Source organism: Gasterosteus aculeatus, chromosome 10 (genome assembly GCF_964276395.1).
Source record: "Gasterosteus aculeatus chromosome 10, fGasAcu3.hap1.1, whole genome shotgun sequence".
NCBI lineage: Eukaryota > Metazoa > Chordata > Actinopteri > Perciformes > Gasterosteidae > Gasterosteus > Gasterosteus aculeatus.
The window spans coordinates 10,601,351-10,620,658 of record NC_135697.1 but is presented as its reverse complement, the minus strand read 5'-3'; the positions used below and the strand labels follow the sequence as shown (position 1 = coordinate 10,620,658).

Here is a 19,308-nt window from a genome sequence, read left to right as displayed (position 1 = left end):
TCTCAGCCCTCAGGGGGAAAGTTGCAATGACGAAGCACATTCCTCGGTCAAAGGTGGCCTTTTGGCCACAGTGAATGCAGCTTTTCTTTGACCCACAGTTTCAATTTAACCTAAATGTTGGTTAAAAAAACCCTACTGGGTTACACGTTCACATAACTCACATGAAATGAAAGGCCACACGCTAAAGTAAATAAATGCTAATGTAGATTCAGATTGGGAATGTTGTTGATAAGCGAAATGACTCTCACCAGTATCAGTGGTGAAATATTGCACAGCTTGACGTATTTGTTCATTAGGAGATTCACATTTTGCATATATATTTTACAAAATAAGGTACGTGGTTATAGACTATGACCCTGAAGTTGTGAAAATGTGCTCCCTCTGATGCATAACTAACTGGATGGAGGGTTTTTTGCTGTAATAACATTCTTAGGCCTGCTTTGAGTAGCTACATTTAGCTGATAATAGTTTTATTGAAATATATTTTGAATGCAGGATTTACTGGTGGAGCATCCCTATCTTACATGTTGATTTTTACTTGCAAAGTCAAAGATCTGAATTGTTTTACCCCTGATTGAGAAATAACATTACAGTATGTGAAGGCACATAACTTTCTAGGTATGGATTTTAATAAAATACTGCTATTATGTATAGTATCCTACAAAATAAAAGTCGGAAAGAGAGCTGTTGCACTGCACCTTCTTCCTTATAGCGTTGTGTGTTACCATCCACCATACAGTGGAATGTCAGCGCAAACACATTTCCTCTGGCCATGTCTAAGTCTATTTAGTCAGCCTGTTGACAAACTGTACACAATATGCAGCCAGTAAACTCCCCCATCTGCTTTCTTTCGCTCTCTCTCCCTCTCTCTGTCTGGTATGCACATGCAATCACACAAGCTGCAGATGTATAATATTTGCTCTACTATAGAACGTTTCCCACTGAGGACCCAAAATAAGTACAGGATCACATCCTGTCGGCTCTCTGCAACCAACAGCGTTTCACGCCATTTCCTTATTTGGAACCATTAATGAAATAGTACATGTTTGTATATTTTGTTTCCGTAGCTTTAGAACCTCTCCGACACTATTTTTTTGATTTCCTCAGTCTGGCTTCTTTTATTTCCCCTCCGAGACGTCCTCCCCTCCCCTCCGTTCATGCCTCTCCTCCCCACCCTTTCACTCCCTGTCGAATTGTGTCCTTGACTGAACTCTCTCGCTCACACTCCCAGACATCCTGGGCAAAGCCCAATACGCAGGGAGGTTGTATAAAACACATGCACACGCACGCACACCCCCTCTCACCTCCCACAGTCTCTTAAAGAAGCAGCATGCTATAGACCAATTACCAATGGCAAGAACAGAATGTGTATTTAAATATTTTGCACCTCAGATACGTACATGATATGTAACAGACAGATATACAATTTTTTTCATCACAAAAATCACCAAACAACACAAGACCACAGAAAAAAGAAGGGAGAGACTGAGAGAAAGAATGAGACCCCGCCAAGACTTTGGTGTCTGGGGAGCTTCACTCCTTTTGACCCCACAGGCACACGCACACACACACGCTCACGCAAACATAAATGCACACGTACACACAAGCACATGCATTACTGCAGTCACGCAAACACGTCCCCCTCTGTGTCACATTCGCACACAGAAAACGAGTCTCTTTGGGGCCATTGTGTGACTTCAATGTCTCTTTCCCTTGTAGTTAAAACATTAAAACACAGGATGTCGGGTCTCCGTGCCGCAGTCCGCTCTCCCCCAAGAGCAGAGAAACCACGGCAGAACGCTGAGGAGAGCATGTCGATGACGGACCCTCAAAATGAAGGGGGGGGGGGGGCTCTGGATTGGAGCTGATCATATGTACAGATGCTGGTATTTCAAGAACAGAAACTGGTTCAGTCCACTTTTCTCTCTTATGGGACACAACACAAGGAGCGCACAGAGCGGGGACATTTGCTAGGCTCATGGGTTTTAAAAAGTCGGTTCGGGGGTCAGATGCGGTTCACGTTTGGAGTACAAGACAGAAATGCAGGGTTAGTGAAGGACGAGTGCAGAACACAGTTGCTGGTTTAGCAGAGGAGGGGAGGTTAACAGCAAACAGATGAAAGAAACAGAGAGAGATAGAAAGAGAGTTGTGTGATCATCCATATTGCAGATGTACAGAACAGGAGCAGAAGGACTTGGTGGCATACAGACTTCAGGGGAACCGAGTCCTTTATGTATCACAGCAGGACTTGAAGGGGCGAGGAAATAGTTTTTGTTTCTGTCCATCAGCGTCTGGTATTCATCTCCCAGCTCCTCTTGGCCATGCCCTCATTCCAGCAGAGAGTGCGAGTGAGTTTTCACATGTAGGATTTTAGGTGTCCATGTATAGGTAGTTCATTAATCTGCACATGCGTGTGTGTATGTGTGTGTGCGTGTTGGTGTGTGCATGCTTGGGTGTTTAGATTGCGGTTGATATTGATTGTCAATGCTGGAGAATTAAAGCTTTACTATCCAAAGCTGGCAGCTAAATTCTCACCCTTCATTTCACAAACTCTACACAAAGAAGTCTCCTTAACAAAACAAGGAAAGGCTGTAAAAGCTTGGATTGAGTGCACCTGAAAGAAACAAACAGAGGGAGAGAGAAAGAGGTGAAGGGACATTACACATAATCTTTATTACAGTTGTCAAAAAGCATTCAATGAATTGAAACTAGTCTCTCAAATTATTCTTGACTTTAAGTGAAGCCATTTGTTCAAATGTTTGCTTTGCACTGTCGTGATGGTGCAGCTGAACTTTTTTATTGAGTCATATATTTGTATTATGACTTGAATATAAATAAAAACTCATCCATCTACAACATCAAAAAAAGAACAACATTTCAAACATTTATAATAATGGTTAGTATCCTTAATCATTAATGAATCCTTGAACTGTTTTTAAAAACAAAAGTATGGTCTTCCGCAGTAATCAGACCCTCCTCTTAACATTTCTACAAGAAGTCTAATGGGTTCGTAATCTAGATCTGGGATGGCCTAACTGTTTTTGGCAAAGTGAAATAAACTCACCTGCTGTTACAGGCTGGTGACGCTGAAGCTGTCGTCATTGGCCGTGTCCAGGAGCTGGCACAGCACCCCGCCCCCCTGACCCGCTTGGGAGGGGTAGCGGTGTCCAATGCCCTGGTAGGATTGGTGGGACAGGGAGTAGCCGCCGGGGTCCTCCTTATGGGGCGAGGAGTCTAGGGGTGGTTTGGGGAATGGGGAGTGAGGCAAGAGGCCTTGGCGGTGGCCTGTGCTCATGGCGTGGGGGGTCAGATCCCGCTTGTGGGGGGGCAAGGTCGACGGAGGGCTGCACTCCTCATAAAGCGCAGGCGTTGAGTGGGAGTGGAGGCTGGTACTGGGGTTGCTGTGCGCGTGGGTGGCCAGGTGAGAGTTGGGGTTGCCGTGTGCGTGGTTGCCGCTGTGGGGCTGATTGTTGGTGTGGGGGCTGGAGTGGGAGAGCGGGTTGCTCTGGAGCAGTGAGGTGGGGTGGGTGTTGCCGTGGGACTGCGTGTTGTGATGGTGTGCGTCGTGTAGGGTCGATATCATGTGTGCGTGTGCATTCACATTTGGACTGGCGAGCTGATTTCCGTGCGTGTTTCCATGAGGACTTGCGTGCGGATTGCTGTGTGTGTGCGCGCCTGTGTTTGAGTGTGTGTTGTGCGTGTGCGGGCTGGGGCTGCCGCTGTGCGATGTCTGTCCGTACCAATAGGGGGAGCTGCAGTAGCTGGGAGAGTCATACTGTGAGAACTGTGGGTCTTTCAGAGGGGGGCGATGGGAGGGACTCAGTGCTGTGGCGCAGAGGGGTGTTATCCGTGGTGAGGGAGAGCAGGATGGGGAGAATGTCCTGGAGGGGACTGGGTGGTAAGACTGGGGTGGAGGAGGGGTGGGCTTCGGAGGGTATGGGGGAGATGAGACACTGGGTGAGAGGGAGGAGGAGGATTCTCCAGGGTATAAGGCTGGATATCGCTCCTCAGAGGAAGGTGTGGAGGGGTGGGCAGAATAAGGGGAGGGGTACTCGCAGGGGTCCTGGAGGTAGCTGGAAGGTGGTGCAGGATTGGGAGTGGCCAGGGGAGAGAGGCTACTACTGTCGCCACTGTAATAGTCCAGCCCCTCTTGGAAAAGCCCAGACCCCTCTGGACCTCCAGCAGTCACTGCTCCAGATGTAGAGGGAGCCTTGCTCCTGCCTTTGGCCCCTGAAGGGCGCTCTCTTTGACACGGAGACAAACCCCCTCTGCCTCCTCTTGACCCTCTGCCCCGTCCTCCAACGCCTCCCCGCTTAGGTCCAGGAGCAGGCGTCGGTGAGGGACTGGATGGGGAGTCAGAGTATAAAGTAGAACCTCCTTCTTTTTCCACTTGTGGCTCAGTCCGTTTCCTTCGACCCCGACCGGGTTTGCTGGTTCCCCCGCCCTGGAAGAGGACGTTCTGGCTCCAGTTATACGAGGGGCCAGAAGCACTCTCGTGCCAATCCATCATCAGCTTCTCCAGGCTGGACAGACTTGATTGACCCCCCTCTCCGCTAATGGAAGCAACCTCGCTCAGTTTGTATGTGCCACATGTTGAACTAGGTCCACTACCAGTGGCTGCAGAGCCGAGGTGTGAGGAGTCAGAGGAGGATTCTGATAGACTTTCAGGAAAAGGTTGACGCTTGGCCTTTTGGGGGGTGTAGTTTGAGATATCCAAGATGTCTTTGGACTCATGGGAGCCATACTCACTGTAGCCGTGATATGGAGGCCCAAAGCTGTCCATCGACCAGCCCCCGTAGCCTTGTCTGAAAAAATAAATAGAAATATAGCAATAGAAATTATGAAATGCACTTGAGGAAAATGTGAGTATGTGTGCAGATATTTAGATTTCCACTGCTCTTTGTTTCAGTTTCATCAGAGAGGAAAGAGGTAACATAAAGAGGAAACTGTTGATGTATGTTCTGACAAGAGATTAATAGCTGGATAAACACAGAGTATGTTTTAGTTCTGAGTTCTCCAGTGTCAGGTTTTGACTATAATATGCTTATATGGTGGACTTTGAATTGAAAATAATATATGCATGAGTGAAACATTTATATTGAGTAATACACACATCTTTGATCCTAATGTGTCCTAAAATCCTAAAATGTAATACTAAGAAAACTCAGAATCCCTTATTTAATAAAAACTATGTCAAGTTGAAATATGTGTGAATAGGCCACTTGGAGATTTCTTCTTTAACATGTCGGGATGCACAAGGGATTTACCTGTTGCTCCACTGATTGGTGTTGTACTGTTTGTAACCTTCTGGAGAGGAGCTGAAGGGGCTACTTTTGGCCACAGACATGTATCCTCCTCCTGGGGACGTGGGTCCTGTTGACTCCCCCCGCAGCATGGAGGAATGAGCTGCAGCAGGATATCCACTATAGCCTCGCCTAGCTGCTGACTGGTAGCTAGAATAACCTATTTGACCAACAGTGGGGGCCTTGCCACTGCTGTGTCCGGATCCATATGCAAAGCTGCAATCTGAGGATCGCTGTGGCACTGCAGGAGACGATGAGCAGTAGCCTGATGAGTAATGGCCAAAGGAGGCGGGATGTGGGGAGCTAGGAGAGTGTGAGAGAGCTGGAGGAGTGGATTTGGGATAAGTAGAAGTGGTGGGGGATGTTTGGGCCAGGCTGCTATAGCTGAATGGAGGCCTGGCTGAGGAGCAATGTGTCTGGGATGAACCCTCTCCCCCAGAACTCGCACCCTTGGAACTCCACTTGGAGAACGCAGTGGACCAGCCGTGACCTGCAGCTGGACTGGATGGCTCATAACCGGGCGTGGATGAAGCTTTTTGGGGGTCTGACTGCGAGGAGCCAATGTCCATCAGGTCTGATGAATCATCTGAGTCGAGGAGTGACCGGAAATATCCGGCAAACAGGCCTTGTGAGTCCTCCCCGGCTGGCCCAGCCCCTCTGCTCCCCCGTGAACTGCTGTACGCACCTCCCCTTCCAACTTCGCAGGAGGAAAAGCCTCCTCTTGAAGATCCACAGAGCTGATAGCCAGCCAAACCTTTCTCCTTGTCTATACCCCCCTCCCCCCAGCCACCTGCCCCGTTGGGCCACTCCTGACCGATGGAAATCCCCATCCCTTTCAATGCACCATTTTTTCTGACACGTCTCTTCTTGACTATTTTCTCACCCCCAGGCTCAGTCCCAACGACTCCCCCTCCCCTACCACCCGCACCCTTTCCCCTTTTCCGGGGTAATCCATGCTCCGTCAAGGGGCTCGGTTTCTGCTTCTTGCCAATGGATTCAAAGAAGTCACTGAATGTGCTCTTATTGCGCTCATTGCCCCCAATCCCCCCTGCTCCTGCTCCCCCTCTTCCAGCGCCCCCTCCTCTCCCACCCCGAGGGCGTCGATACCCAGTGAGCCGGTGGAGCAGGGTGGATATTCCAGGGTTTTCCAACGGGGTATGAAAGCTTTCAGGCTCACTGGGTGTCCAGCAGCGAGGGGGAGAGCAACGGCCGGTGGCCGGAGGTTGGCGGTTTAAAAAGGCCAATTTGGACAGAACATCCCCGTACTCTGTTTTCACATCATTAGTATCATTGACATATGACGGATAAGGGCAAGGGAGTTTAGCACGCCGCCGCCTTTGTGGCTTCTTGGGCTGGTCTCCATTGCCACCAGCATTTGCTGCATTTGGAAGCTCTCCCTGTATACCTGGCAAAGCCTGTTTGGGTGGTCGTCCCCGCCTGCGTTTGAGAATAACCGGTAGTTCTCCAGGAGGGAACATCACCATTACACTCTTTCCGTTGTTCTTCATTCGAAGAAGCGCCGTTGGCTCTCGAGCGACCTCCGAGCTCTCCATCCCACCATCATTGCCTTTGTCTGTCCCTGTAACTGTCTCCAAATTAGAAATTTTGTAGCTTTTCTGTCGCCGGCTGAGGCTGACAGGAATGCGAGCCACTTTGACGACAATTTTCCTCACCTGTAAAGCAGAAAAAAGCATGAGACGTATGTTAAGTATTAAGAAAGATTAAGAAAGATGTTAAGTATATATAACTTAACTTACACCAACAAAACGTCCACGTCGCCGGTTTTTGGAAGGGGATGACCCCTCAGCAACAGGCTCCTGTTTCGAAGTTAAAGGTGCAGTGATGGTCGTCGTGTTTGCAAAAGGGAGCTGAGGGGTTGCACAATGAGCCATAGACCGTGCTGCCTGACGCTGTTTCACACTTTTAGGAGCTGCTTTATGGACAGCTTTAGGTGCAGGCCTGGACCTGGATTTGGGTCCAGGTTTATGCCCAAGCCTGGGCCCAGGTTTAGGCATATATTTAGGTGTAGGTTTGGGTACAGTTAGAGCCAGAGCGATCTCTGTAGGGCAAGTAGCAACGGGGAGAACGGCCTCCACAGAGGAATGCTCCTCTTTCTCTCCAACGGCAACCTCCTCCTCTTTAACCCTCCAGATCCGCTCCTCCAAAATGTCATCTTCCTCCTCTACTCCCCTGTCCCGTCCGGCTCTCTTCTCCCCATCCTCTAAGCTTCGGCGGAGGCGGGAGGATTTGCGAAGGTGACAGGGAAAGCGGGGACGTCCAGAACTGCGGAGCGCGTATTTCTTCTCTGCCTCAACAGGAGGGGGAGAACAGCCCATGTTTGGGTTTGGACCAATTGGGACCGGACAAAAGGTTGAGGGGCTGTCTGTCTCTGCAGTGAGGACTGGTGCAACCCGCTGATTTGTGGAGGCAAGATCATTGGCAGGTTGAGGTGAGGTGGTGTGTACAGCCTCTGGTGAGATAGTCCTGGAGCGTTCAGGTCCTACAGAACCCGTAGGAGGGTTGATTTCCATCTGTCCACAATTATCCAAATGTGCTTGCAAAACCGCCTGTGCGTGCACATCTGGGTCAACGTGTGTCTGCATGTCCCTAATTGTCTCTGCAAATGCGTGTTTCTCACCGGTAGTGGGAGTCTCCGTCTGCCTGCGCGGGCAGGTGCTGTGCCCCAGCCTTCTTTGTTGATGGAGGCCTTTGGCCAGGGCTGGAGGACAGAAGGGAAAGAGGTCGGAGGTCACTGGTGCCAGTCCATTTTCAGAGGGATCCTGGGACCCCTCCTGGAGCCCGAGTTCCCTGGTCCAGAGCTCGGGCCCTGTCGGCCGCTCCAGCTCCCCCACACACGCTTCTTCCTCTCCTTGAGTCCCACCACAGCCAACTGGAGCCCCAGTTTGGCCTGAATATAGAGGATCTGGCCAGCCACTCATTCAATGGGTGGTCTTGCTGGTGCTGAGTAAGAAAAGAGGGATGTTTTCTGAGCTATGAAAATGTCTGTTTCTTCTTTGTAGGTGTCCTCCTCTAGCAATAGGACAGGAGATTCAGTGATCTGAGGACAGAAAAGGGAAACCATAGCCAAACAATTATTATATGGTAGTATATTATAATAACTATATAATCAACTGGATGAGAAGCACACAAATGTGTTAACGTCTCCTTTTTTCGTTTCATCGAGACTCTCTGCTGCTAAATACGTCGGTCATCAAATACTGCACAAAAAAATAAATCAAACATTTGCAGCACAGACAAAATTGTGACTGGGATGTTTCGGCAATGGGCCATACAGCTAATTCGAAACGCACTCTATTCTATTAACTGTGCCACCCACACAGCAGCATTACAACATTAAGTTACATTTACCATTCATACCATGCTCAATTGGTTGCTTTTACCGAATGGATAGGGCGCTGATTCTGATTTTGATTCTGAGTTGAGTTGAGGCTCACTCTGTCTGCCTGACTGGCTCTGTTCTGCAGGGGATCATTGGGTCATCAATACTGCAGTGGAGTGCTCAAATACGTCTCTCTCACCCATCTGCTCCTGTCTTTTGCCCATGGTTGCTGAGTGAGAGACAGAACCACACAGAGGAAGGGAGAGTGTGTAGATTTTTTTTTTTTTTTTAAGTGCGAGAAATGGCGAGCGGGAAAGAAAGTGAGGAGTGAGGCGGAGGAGGGAGGAGCAGAAAGGGAAAGCGAGATTAGTGCATGATGTCACAACATGCATCATCAGACCAGACTATAATCAGTATTTTGGTGAGGGCTCCGCCATCTCGCATCGAACGCTTGTATTTTAGAGGATGACTTGCAGTACACATTTTTTCAACTACTTTACAACTAGTAATTAATTTCCACGTTCCAGCAGATAGAAAGTGCAAACCAGTGGCCCTTCAGCTGCTCTGTAGGAGTTTTAATATGCTCCATCGCAAACACTGATAATCATCACTACACGACGAAGACCATGCTCACAGGATCCTGTATTCAGTGAGTTGTGCTGCTTTTATTTCAATTTCACCATTAGTGTTTGAGTAGATATTGTAAAAAAAAAAAAAAATTGCAATATGCAGTTGAGTAGTGGTGAAAGGGACACATACTCACACAGCGTGCCACATTTCGCCCAAACCGCTGAAATACATTACAAAGCAAAAGATTTGGAGGGTGCAACATGAATGTGTGAGTACTCGCAGCCACCAGGGGGAAGCAGAGAGGTGATGAATAGAGGTGTTGAGAGGATGGAGAGATGAAGGTGACAGAAAGGCAGGAACTATAGAGGGATTATGGAAACCCAGACCAGGGGGGAAATGGAAGAACAAACCGCCAGAACACAAAAAAAAGTCTTACAAAATCTGCTTACGGACTCACACATGACTGCATGCGCGCGCGCGCCCGCACATTCAAGCAAGTGTGCTTGCACGCGCGTACACGCACGGCTGCCCCACAACCCTGAACCACACTCTGCACACACACAACTACCGTGATCACTCTACATCCCTCTTCAACATATGGTCCCGATTAGAAGGGAGAGAGACAGGGAGGAAGGGAGAGCGAGGGAGGGAGGGGGGGGGGGGGGGGGGGGGCAGAAAGAGAGGGAGGGATCCGGGGGGGGGGGGGGGGGGGGACTAGGGGTGAGGGGGGGGGGGGGGGGCCGGGGGAATAAGTGGAAGTCTGGGGGAGAAAGTAAGAAAGAGGGCGGGAGACAGCAGACGAGCAGAGAGGGAAAGGACGCAGCGGAGGAAAGGAAAGGAGGGTGCGCTGGGCAGACAGATTTAAGAAAAACAAAAGGACGGAGGAAAAGTTAAAGGAGAAAAAACAGTAGAGGAGGAGAAGGAGGAGTGGAAGAGTTTTGCTGTAGCGGAGTTTCGGGCTGCACACATGGAGCAGACCAACCTCAACATTCTGCTGCTCAGAGGAATGACACAAGTAGGACAAACACGCATGGAGATGAACACACACACTCACACACACACACACACACACACACACACACACACACCACCCATACTTTCTTTAACCCACTCACCCACTCCCTCTCGTGCCCCGTGCAATCTCCCCTGCTCTCCCGTTTCTCTTTCTCACTCTCTCGCTCGTCTAATTAACAGCATTCCTTAATTAAGGCTCCATCTGACCGACGTATGAGAGAGGGAGAAGAACCGCGCGCTTTAATTAAACATTGCTGCACACGTGCTTGCACATACATGCACGCCCTGTCACTCACAGATACACAAAGACACATGCAAATTTGCCCCCACAGCTTCATCCTCCCACGCACCCGCACATCAGATTTGCACATAAACACATACATGCCCCCCCCACACACACATTTACGCACAAAACAAAGACACACATGCAAATATCTTGCTACTGTGCTCGGCGGGGGGTATTGTGAAAAAGCTTAGATACCAGCCAATCAAACGCTCCCACAATGATTCATTGTTTAATCAAACACTCCTGGCACCCATCAGCCGCCATCCTGTCGTTTCCCTCCTCATACGTAGCCGGTGCGTTTTGGTGCATTTTGCGGCGTAGCGTCGCCCCGAGAGAACAGAGCGACGGCGAGCGCTGCTCCCGCACGACGATCTGTTGAATCGGTTTCGCAAAGAGCAGCTGTCTGGATCTTGTACGTTTCTTAGCTGCACGTTAAAGTTTTCGCAGCTGTTTAATGTACCACGGGGCGTGTGTGCGCGCACGCCGGTGGGAAATCAGAGCTGGGAACAGTTCGGGCAGTTGCTCTGCGGCGCACAGGTCGAGAGGAACAATCGCTCTGTACATGGTAGCTGTACAGCATATCTACCCCCCCTCCCAATCTATCTCACTGCCATGAAGGCTTGCAGACTCGCAGGCCTGCCAGCAGCCACCCTCCGTGAGGAACAGCAAGAGTGGATACGTGTATGTGCTCACACGCGTGTGTGCGTGTGTCTCTGCGAGTGCACGTGTGTGAGTGTGTCTTCCTGGGTGTGTTTGTAAAAAGCACTCACCGAGCTCTAACGGGTGTGCAGTTGTTGCTAAGAGACAGGCAGCAGCACCGAAACAAGCGTGGGGGGTTTGGGGGGTGTAAGGGAGGGGGGACATGGCGGGGAGAGGGAGAGAGAGAGAGAGGGAGAGAGAGGGGAGCTCCACAGAGAGGTTTAGACAGATAAGAAGAAGAGGGGATAAAACGGAGAGAGATGGGGAAAGTGTATGTGAGGCCAAGAGAGAAGAGGAGGGGCGGGGGGGAGGGGGGGGTCCACAGAGACTGAGTGACACTGTGCAGAAACCTAACTACCATCACGCCTCTCAACCTGCAGCCACGACAGCCTCAAACCACCACGTAGCACACGGCAAGGCACAACTTCTTCTTCCGAAAGAAAATCCTCAAGAGGAAAATGTTTTTAGAAATCAACAAAACGGTTTGACAGCTTGATGACAAACTGTCCTCAAGTCCTCAGCGAAGAGCTTTCAGCAGGAACCCGCGTGTCATGTTGTATTGCAGGTAATGTCCGTTGGACTTTACCATCACACTTTACTAGGAATTCTACTTTTTTTCTACTTATATATACGCGGAAAGACAATTAAAATACTCGTTTGAGGATGAAAAAACAACTTCAAACCGCAGCAGCATGACAGATGATACTGATGAACTCAAGACGTGACGTACCTTGACATCTTTGTTGTAGTCAAGACCACCCAAACCAAGACCAGAGCTTATGAGGATGGAGACAGGACAGGACAAGACTTTAAGGTCCGAGACCAGGACCAGACAATAACATTAAAAAGAGAGTTTTGTTTATGAAGGCAGACTGCGTACTTTGCACTTAATTTTCCTTTCAATATACTACTACTACTATACATTGCAGACTTTCATTTACAGATGTGAATTTTCTTTTGGATGCTGTTTTTCAAATATCGTCTTTGCGATGACGTCTCCCCCATCTCTTGTCTCCCGCGTTCCCTTTGTTAGAGTGGGTGTGAAGAGCAGCAGTGACAGCCAACAATTGTAAAAGATATTAGAAATGCATCAATTTTTCTTTTGTTGCATTTGAAGCAGGATGCACAATATGCAGCCAAACGTTAAAAAGTTTTAATCCAACTCAAATAACAAAACCAAAAAAAAATAGCAAAGTTGAAGATACTCGCTGTGCGCGGTGCGTTGCAGCCCAACAGGTTGCACCCCTGAACAGCTAGAATTTAAGCACATCCACACTCCAACAGACCCGGGGCTTCCTGGGGTGTGTGTTAGTGCGCCAGAGGGGGCGAGGAATGTTATACACACATACCGCACTACTGGGGCCGCCGTGCTTGCACACACATTACCAACAGCATCCTTAAAAAACACAGGCTGATATCTGGGCTTTGCTGGGCCGCAGCTCCACGCACAGAAAACACACAGACGGTCCAACGAACACTCACCCACGGACCCTCGGACCCCCACCCGACTCACACTCTCCTTCACTGACCTCTCCTCCACCATTCCCAAAGAAAACCTCCACTCCCACCTCCCCAGCTGCAGGAAATTCCTAATGATCTCCATCATCAGCGTGCGTGCTGTATCCCCTGCCAAGAGCGGGCGTGTGCACGCACAACAAACGCGCACACACGTAGCATATAAATGAGCGGGAGTGCAACACATAAACCGTATGCGCGGACAAACAAAAAAAGCAGACGGACGCTCGGGCAGACAGACACACATCTAACGTAAACAGACTTCACACAGACCAGAACCAGTGGCCGCTAAGCCAAGGATGCACGCGGGGGACTGGAGAAGTAGCTTGAAACACTAGTCAACAAAAAAACAGGACCCCCCCCCCCTCCTCCCGCACCCCCCATCTGACTGTCTCGCTGTCTGTCTCCCTCCTGTTGTTTCCGCGGAAACCTACATGCTGTAGTTATTTTAAGATGAGGAGGACTGTGTTACCCCCATCCTCTTCTTCATTCACCCCCACCTCCCCTTTTTCTCCTCCTCACTGCTCCCTCTCGCATCTCTCTAGCAACACCCCCACCCCCCACACATAAACACACACACACACACAGACACACAAACACGCACACACCTACCGCCCCCAGTTTCTCTCCCACAACACACGCTCCGAACCCGGCTCAGCCTGACTCTCTCTCCTCTATCTCTCCCTCCTGCAGGCAGTTTCCTGGCGCTGCTGATGGCCGCCCCTCCGTCGGGTCATGTGACTAACCGCGCCAGCTGGGAACAGCTAGAAGTGTGCACATGTGCGCACTCAAAAACACATAGGGGACTACGCACAAACACGGATACGACCAGAAACACACAAATACATGCAAATACAGGAAGACGAAACCACTTAGGTGCAAACCCAAATAAAAACTCCCGCTGACAGTTCACACACAGGTGCACACACGTACACACACACACACACACACAAACAAACTGAGCTGCCATGTACTAACAAAACGTGACCAACACACAGGCGAAGCTGCACGCTCACACTGACGCACACTCTACGTAGTCACACTGGCGAGAACTCACAAAAAAAAAACCCTCACACACAGTCACGCATGTACACCTCGCACACAGAGGACACACAAACCAGATGCTTGGACCCCGACACACGCTCAGACCTTGAGGCCAGTGTTTTGGAGAGGGGCCTCTGTGCTGCGGCCCTGACTTCCTGACTCCTCCTCCTCCTCCTCCTCCCTCCGTACTCCTGTTCCACAGTTGCTGTGGGAGACGCTGCTGCAGCTCCCGTTGCCAAGGAGAAGGCGGCTGGCTGTTTGAACAACAATGGCGGCCTTGTGAACATTCCAACTGTAGGTACTGACGGCCCATCAGCCACAGCCTCGACACACGCGGCGCACACACCGACGCCACGCCACTGTACCTCTTGGATTCTTGGACTCACGCCTGAACGCAACCCTCTCACAATCAGGCACGCACAAAAAAAAACACCCACATCTGTGCACGCTAAGAAATAATGACTTCTGCTGTGAGGATAAGAAACCCTTCTTTCCCTCTCTGTCTACCTGCATCTCTCGACCATCTCTCTCTCTCTCTCACACACACACACACACACACACACACAATCTCACACACTCAGTGCGCAGTACATTCATCCATCTTCCCCCTTTCTCCCCGACTACTCTGTCTTTTTCTCTTATCTCTTTCTCTCTCTCCTCCCCCCTCCACAGCCTCCCTGCTTTCACTCGCTCACTCTCTCTCCACTTGCTCATCCCTGCCTCTCTCTCTCTCTGTCTCAGGAAGTGTGTGTTCCCACACACACACACACACACATGTGGAGGACACACGTTCACACAGACGGAGAGAAGCACACACACACACAGTCTCTTTCTCTCCTGGAAGGTAGCGAATCTTTTCCTCCCTTGGGGGCATGCACTTCCTCAGAGAAAGAGGGAATGGGGAAAGAAAAAAGGGAACAAAAAAAGAATATACGAGTACAGCGGGTACAGGGAGGAAGAGGAGCAGGGAGGAGAAGAAGGAGAGGAAGGGAGGCGAGGAGGATAGGAAAGGGAGGACGGCGCAAACTATATTCACAGCGGGGATTTATAGACGGACCCCTGAGTGCTCTGATTATCTGTTCATATTGATGGGACGACATTGAAGCCACGCTGATGGCGCGTTGAGATGGTGCTGAAGCCAAATTGAGTGTGTGTGTGTGTGTGTGTGTGTGCGTGTCTGTGGTTGGGGGGGGGGTAAAGGGGGTGTTGAGGAGAATCACTAACAAGTCTCTGCTTATCCTCTGACTCACTGTTTTAACACACACACACACACACTGGCACATGTGTACGCACTCACGCGCCGCTAAAAACAAAGACAACTCTTACGCTCAAGCACAAGGAATCAGACACACAGTACATGTGTAAGTATGTTGATCTGAAGATAGATGTGTGTGTCTGTGTGTGTGTGTGTTATGTGTGTGTGTGTGTGTTTGTGTGTGTGATATGTGCCAGACGCCGAGTGATATACTTTTGTGTGTGCGCGTGTGTGTTCTTATGTGTGTCTGCGTGTTTTCGCCGTCTCTCGCTCCTCTTTAATAATTGAGCTGATTCTGTCCAGCTTGTTAGGGAGGTACACAGCAGCTTCACACTCCCTCTTTCTCTCCTTCTCATCCTCTCGCTCGCTCCATCCCTCCATCCCTCCGCTCTCATCCCTCCATCTTGCCGCTCTCCCTTCATTCATCACTCCTTTTCTTTCCTGACCCCTCCGTCCTCTCCCTTCCTCGCCTCCTACTCTCGGTCCCTTCCCCCCAGCTCTCCTCTCTCTCTTTCTTTGCAAATCCCTCCTGTTCTTTGACCTCTCCCTCGCCTCTCGCAGTTTCACCCCCCCCCCCCCATCCTCCCCCATCCTCCCCCCTCCACCCCGCTGCCCTCCATCATCCCTCTCCTCTTGTCTCCCTCTCTCCATCCTCTGGAGGTGAGAGGTCGGAGCTTCCTCTCTACACTGTCAGACTCAAACCGGCTGCAACCAGCCCAGTGGAAGGGTGGGGGAGGAGGGGGGGGGGGGGGGGGGGGGTGAGAGGAGGAGAATAAGGAGGTTGGTGATGAGAGACATTAAGGTGCAGGAGAGAGGGAGTGGAAAAAGAAGAGGGGACTTAATGGAGGACGGGGGTTATAAAGAGGGAAGGAGGAAAGAGAAAAGAGAAGGGGAGCTTTCTTCTATTGAGTCAGTGCCTTTGACGAGGAGGAGCCGTTTTATGAATGTATCGTGTGGGAGGTGACAGAATGGAGCATACAAACACTGCTTACACAAATGCTAAATGGTTGGTGTGTGTGTGTGTGGGGGGGGTGAAACTGTGTGTCTATAGATGTGTGTGTGTGGGAGGTGAACCACGTTTACCTGCCTGTGGAGAAAGCTATTTCACTTGAGGTGACGATTAGATTAATAGGAGTCATAAAAGACAGGACCCTTCACTTCAAGGACAAAGTGTTGACTGACAGAAGCTCGTTGCATCGCGGGAAAATGTTAAAAGTTTTAGAATAACCCTGAAACGTCCAACTACTCGATATTGAAAATAAGACGACTTATTGGATATAAAGATGTTCTTTAAGAGAAGAAAATGGAAACATCTGTGATTTGGAAACGTTTCTATAAATTGCATTCGAATATTACGCTTAAAGCCATCTTCAGACAGCTCTGAGCCATCGGGATAGAGCCACATTTTGTCTCTATGAATAGATTGTTTATATCAATCTGTGACCTAAAATCAATTTCATGCGTACTTCGGGAGGCATTTCATGTGCTGAGTAATAATGGACTGACACGTTCAGCATGCGGGTGTAAATTCCCTTTTCTTAAATGATAGTAATACATCTACAGGGAGGAGTTCAATGAGAGGGTGCCACAATGATGCTCAGCTGACTTTCACCTAACATCTGTAACTCCCCCCCAAAGAAGCTCTTTGTTGCATTTGACAAAATCTTGCAAACAGCTAGAAGCCAAATTCCCAAAATGAGATGCTTTGTAGTTGTAAGGGGAAGCCTGTGACTGTCATCCTTTATGATTCAAGTCTGCTGACAGGTTTGTGTGGTCTTATAAGACCGCAAAGACCTTTAATAACTGATTGAGTCATAAACCTCCATTCAACAGGTTGCACCATCCTCAGCATCCCTGAAAACTTCCCAAAACAAAAAGGACATCAGTTGTGTCCACTCTGTCGTCTTCATCTCCATGGCGACCTCCGTATCAAGGGGACATCTGACTACAGCAACCTCACATGCTGATAGGCAGAGAGAGAAAACAGGTGATTGGTTGAGCTGTCGGTTGTCATCTCAGCAGGGTGTATCTTTGTGACACGGCAACACACACACACACACACACACACACACACACCGGCTTGTCACTGTCATCAACCCACACGCCTACGAACTGCAGCAAGGCGCAAACAAAAGGTACTTCCATAGTGTGCGCACACTCAAACACACACACACACAGCTTTGAGACGAGCTGTGGAGTGTTAGGTGCACTGACCCTGCCAATGAGGACAGGAGGAACATCAACGGAGCTACAAGGCCGTTGCTATGACAACTAGGCCCGCTCACAGGTAGGAAGCACAATAGGCCTAAGCTGTTATATGTTCAGTTTCAGTTTCTCTGGTTCCTTCTCTCGCACACACACACACACACACACACACAGGGCCATGCACTCAAGACAAGACTGACAGACAGAGGCTGCGTGCCAAGGTAAGGCCATTTCCTTTTCATTCCAGGCATTCAGGGGGCTGAAGTTATTATGTCCAAGTGGACGTGCCAGTAAGAAAAGTCACTCTTTAACCAGCGAAATGAGAGAGTGAGACTGGCTGAGTGACACACAGACCGACACACGGACTGAGCATCACTCTGCATACTAACGGCACACGCATTAGGGTAGCCTGTGCACGTCTCTGGGGGGGCCCTTAAATAACGAACTGTCACTGCCCAGACGTCGACATTGACTTCTCTCTCCCTCGCACTCTCTCTCCCTCTCCACGCACTCTCTCTTCCTTTGTCCCCCCCCCCCCCACCTTACAGACGAGAGCTAATAATCACCACCATGAGCACGCCTCGTCTCTCCGGCACGTTGGCCCCGTTGCCACTGCAGGATGTGCTGCTGCTGTGTCCTGCCTAAGTGCCCTGACAACTCAGGGTGCTGCCGGGATGGAAACCGCGGCACCGGACGGATGCTCACCGGTAACCTTGGTGTCTCCTGTTTACATGTAGAGAAAACACCTGTCCATCATCGGGCGCTGGAGTCAGTCACACCTCTGGTATGTGTCACTGGTATGTAAATGCAGTATTAGAAAAGTCAAACCACAAAGGTACAGTCTATGGAAACAAGACAAGTGTGTGTGTGTGGTGTGTGTGTGTGTGTGTGTGTGTGTGTGTGTGTGTGTGTGTGTGTGTGTGTGTGTGTCACTACCTGGGGAGGCATCACGCTGCCCTGCCTACACCGTATGTAAATTCAGCAATAATAAAGGTAATGCGTGAGGATATCGTAAATACTCACAGGCTTCATTGCGCGCACATTTAACCAGATTACGTGTGCGTACGTATTGCGTGCGTGTTCGCGCGTGCGTGTGCGTGCGCACCATCATAGACGCTGCGTGCCAACAGTAAAGCCCAGATGACCCAGCAGCACGAGCAGCGCGAATGAAGGAGCTCCGTCTGTTGGCGGCATCGATGAGGTTAATGTAAAGAAAATACATTTAAATTAAAAAAAAAAAAAAAGCGTAGCCAGAGGTGCGCAGCACAACTGGCTGAGAGGACGCGATGCAATTGTTGGTGTTGTGTACACAAGACGCTGCACGCACACTCACCGTGGGGGAGAGGGGGAGTCTAAGGGCTCTCGCTGGCGGAGCCGCTGCCGGGCTGTGGGTGACGGGGCTGTGGGTGACGGTGCTCCTCTCCTCCCCTCTCCCGGGTCAAGGAGCCTTGGGAGAGCAGCATGTCCCCGTCATTTGGGCTCCCCGCGTCGGATGGAGATAGCCCTCCCACATCAAAACGCGAACGCTGTCTCCTCCCGCCGCGCGGCTACAACGGGAGGAAAAAAAAGAAGAAAAAAAACCCCGCTCCTCTGGCTCACGTCAACATCTGCAACCAGCGAGGAAAGGATGGGCGAGCAGGAACACGATAGGAGGGGAACAAAAAAAGAAGCTTTTCATCAAAAAAAAGGTGTGCAGGGAACGTTGGAAAAATTGACCGAGGAGCTCGTGCGTCTCTGCCTCTGCAATTCCAGCTCTCCGTCTCTCGTGCGCCCCACTGTCTCCGCTGTGCGTCTCCAACGTGCCTGGCTGTCAAAACCCATCCGGGCATCCGTAGCTGGCCTCGCTCTGCACCGGTGGAATTGTGGGAAGAGTAGTTCACTGACGAGCGAGCACGAAGGGAGGAGGGGTGGGGGTGGGGGTGTCAGTGAGGAGAGGGAGAGCCAGACAGGAGTGGGAGTGGGTGGGATTTCGAAGGGCTGCTAATAGTTTCCTGTGCCGATGATTGCAAAAGTCCTAATAATACTATCATATTTTATAACCTGTTAAAATAGCAAAGAGCTAAAGCTACAAATTAAG

The 19,308-nt window shown here is 50.1% G+C and overlaps 1 protein-coding gene across 3 annotated transcripts; it reads right to left on the bottom strand.

Moving 5' to 3' along the window:
* Positions 1-1,344: 1,344 nt before the first annotated feature.
* ahdc1 (AT hook, DNA binding motif, containing 1) lies at positions 1,345-19,033 on the bottom strand. 3 transcript variants are annotated; one of them, XM_040187998.2, is made up of 5 exons: positions 18,565-19,033; positions 7,061-8,361; positions 5,268-6,976; positions 3,065-4,805; positions 1,345-2,614 (listed from the first exon to the last, which is right to left on the bottom strand). In XM_040187998.2, the coding sequence occupies exons 2-4, from the start codon at positions 8,240-8,242 to the stop codon at positions 3,071-3,073; spliced, it is 4,626 nt and encodes a 1,541-aa protein (XP_040043932.2). In that variant the 5' UTR covers positions 8,243-8,361; positions 18,565-19,033; the 3' UTR covers positions 1,345-2,614; positions 3,065-3,070. The 3 variants fall into 3 exon arrangements, with proteins under 3 accessions (XP_040043932.2, XP_077937790.1, XP_077937789.1); XM_078081664.1 differs by lacking the exon at positions 18,565-19,033 and adding an exon at positions 11,943-12,071; XM_078081663.1 differs by lacking the exon at positions 18,565-19,033 and adding an exon at positions 8,705-8,844.
* Between the last annotated feature and the right edge of the window lie 275 nt (positions 19,034-19,308).

Excerpts from the sequence above, each read along its gene's own strand:
- ahdc1 (XM_040187998.2), bottom strand. The coding sequence starts at position 8,242 with ATGAGTGGCTGGCCAGATCCTCTATATTCAGGCCAAACTGGGGCTCCA. Across the intron at positions 6,977-7,060 it reads GACGTGGACGTTTTGTTGGT|GTGAGGAAAATTGTCGTCAA; the intron begins GTAAGTTAAGTT and ends TCTGCTTTACAG. Across the intron at positions 4,806-5,267 it reads ACCAATCAGTGGAGCAACAG|ACAAGGCTACGGGGGCTGGT; the intron begins GTAAATCCCTTG and ends TTATTTTTTCAG.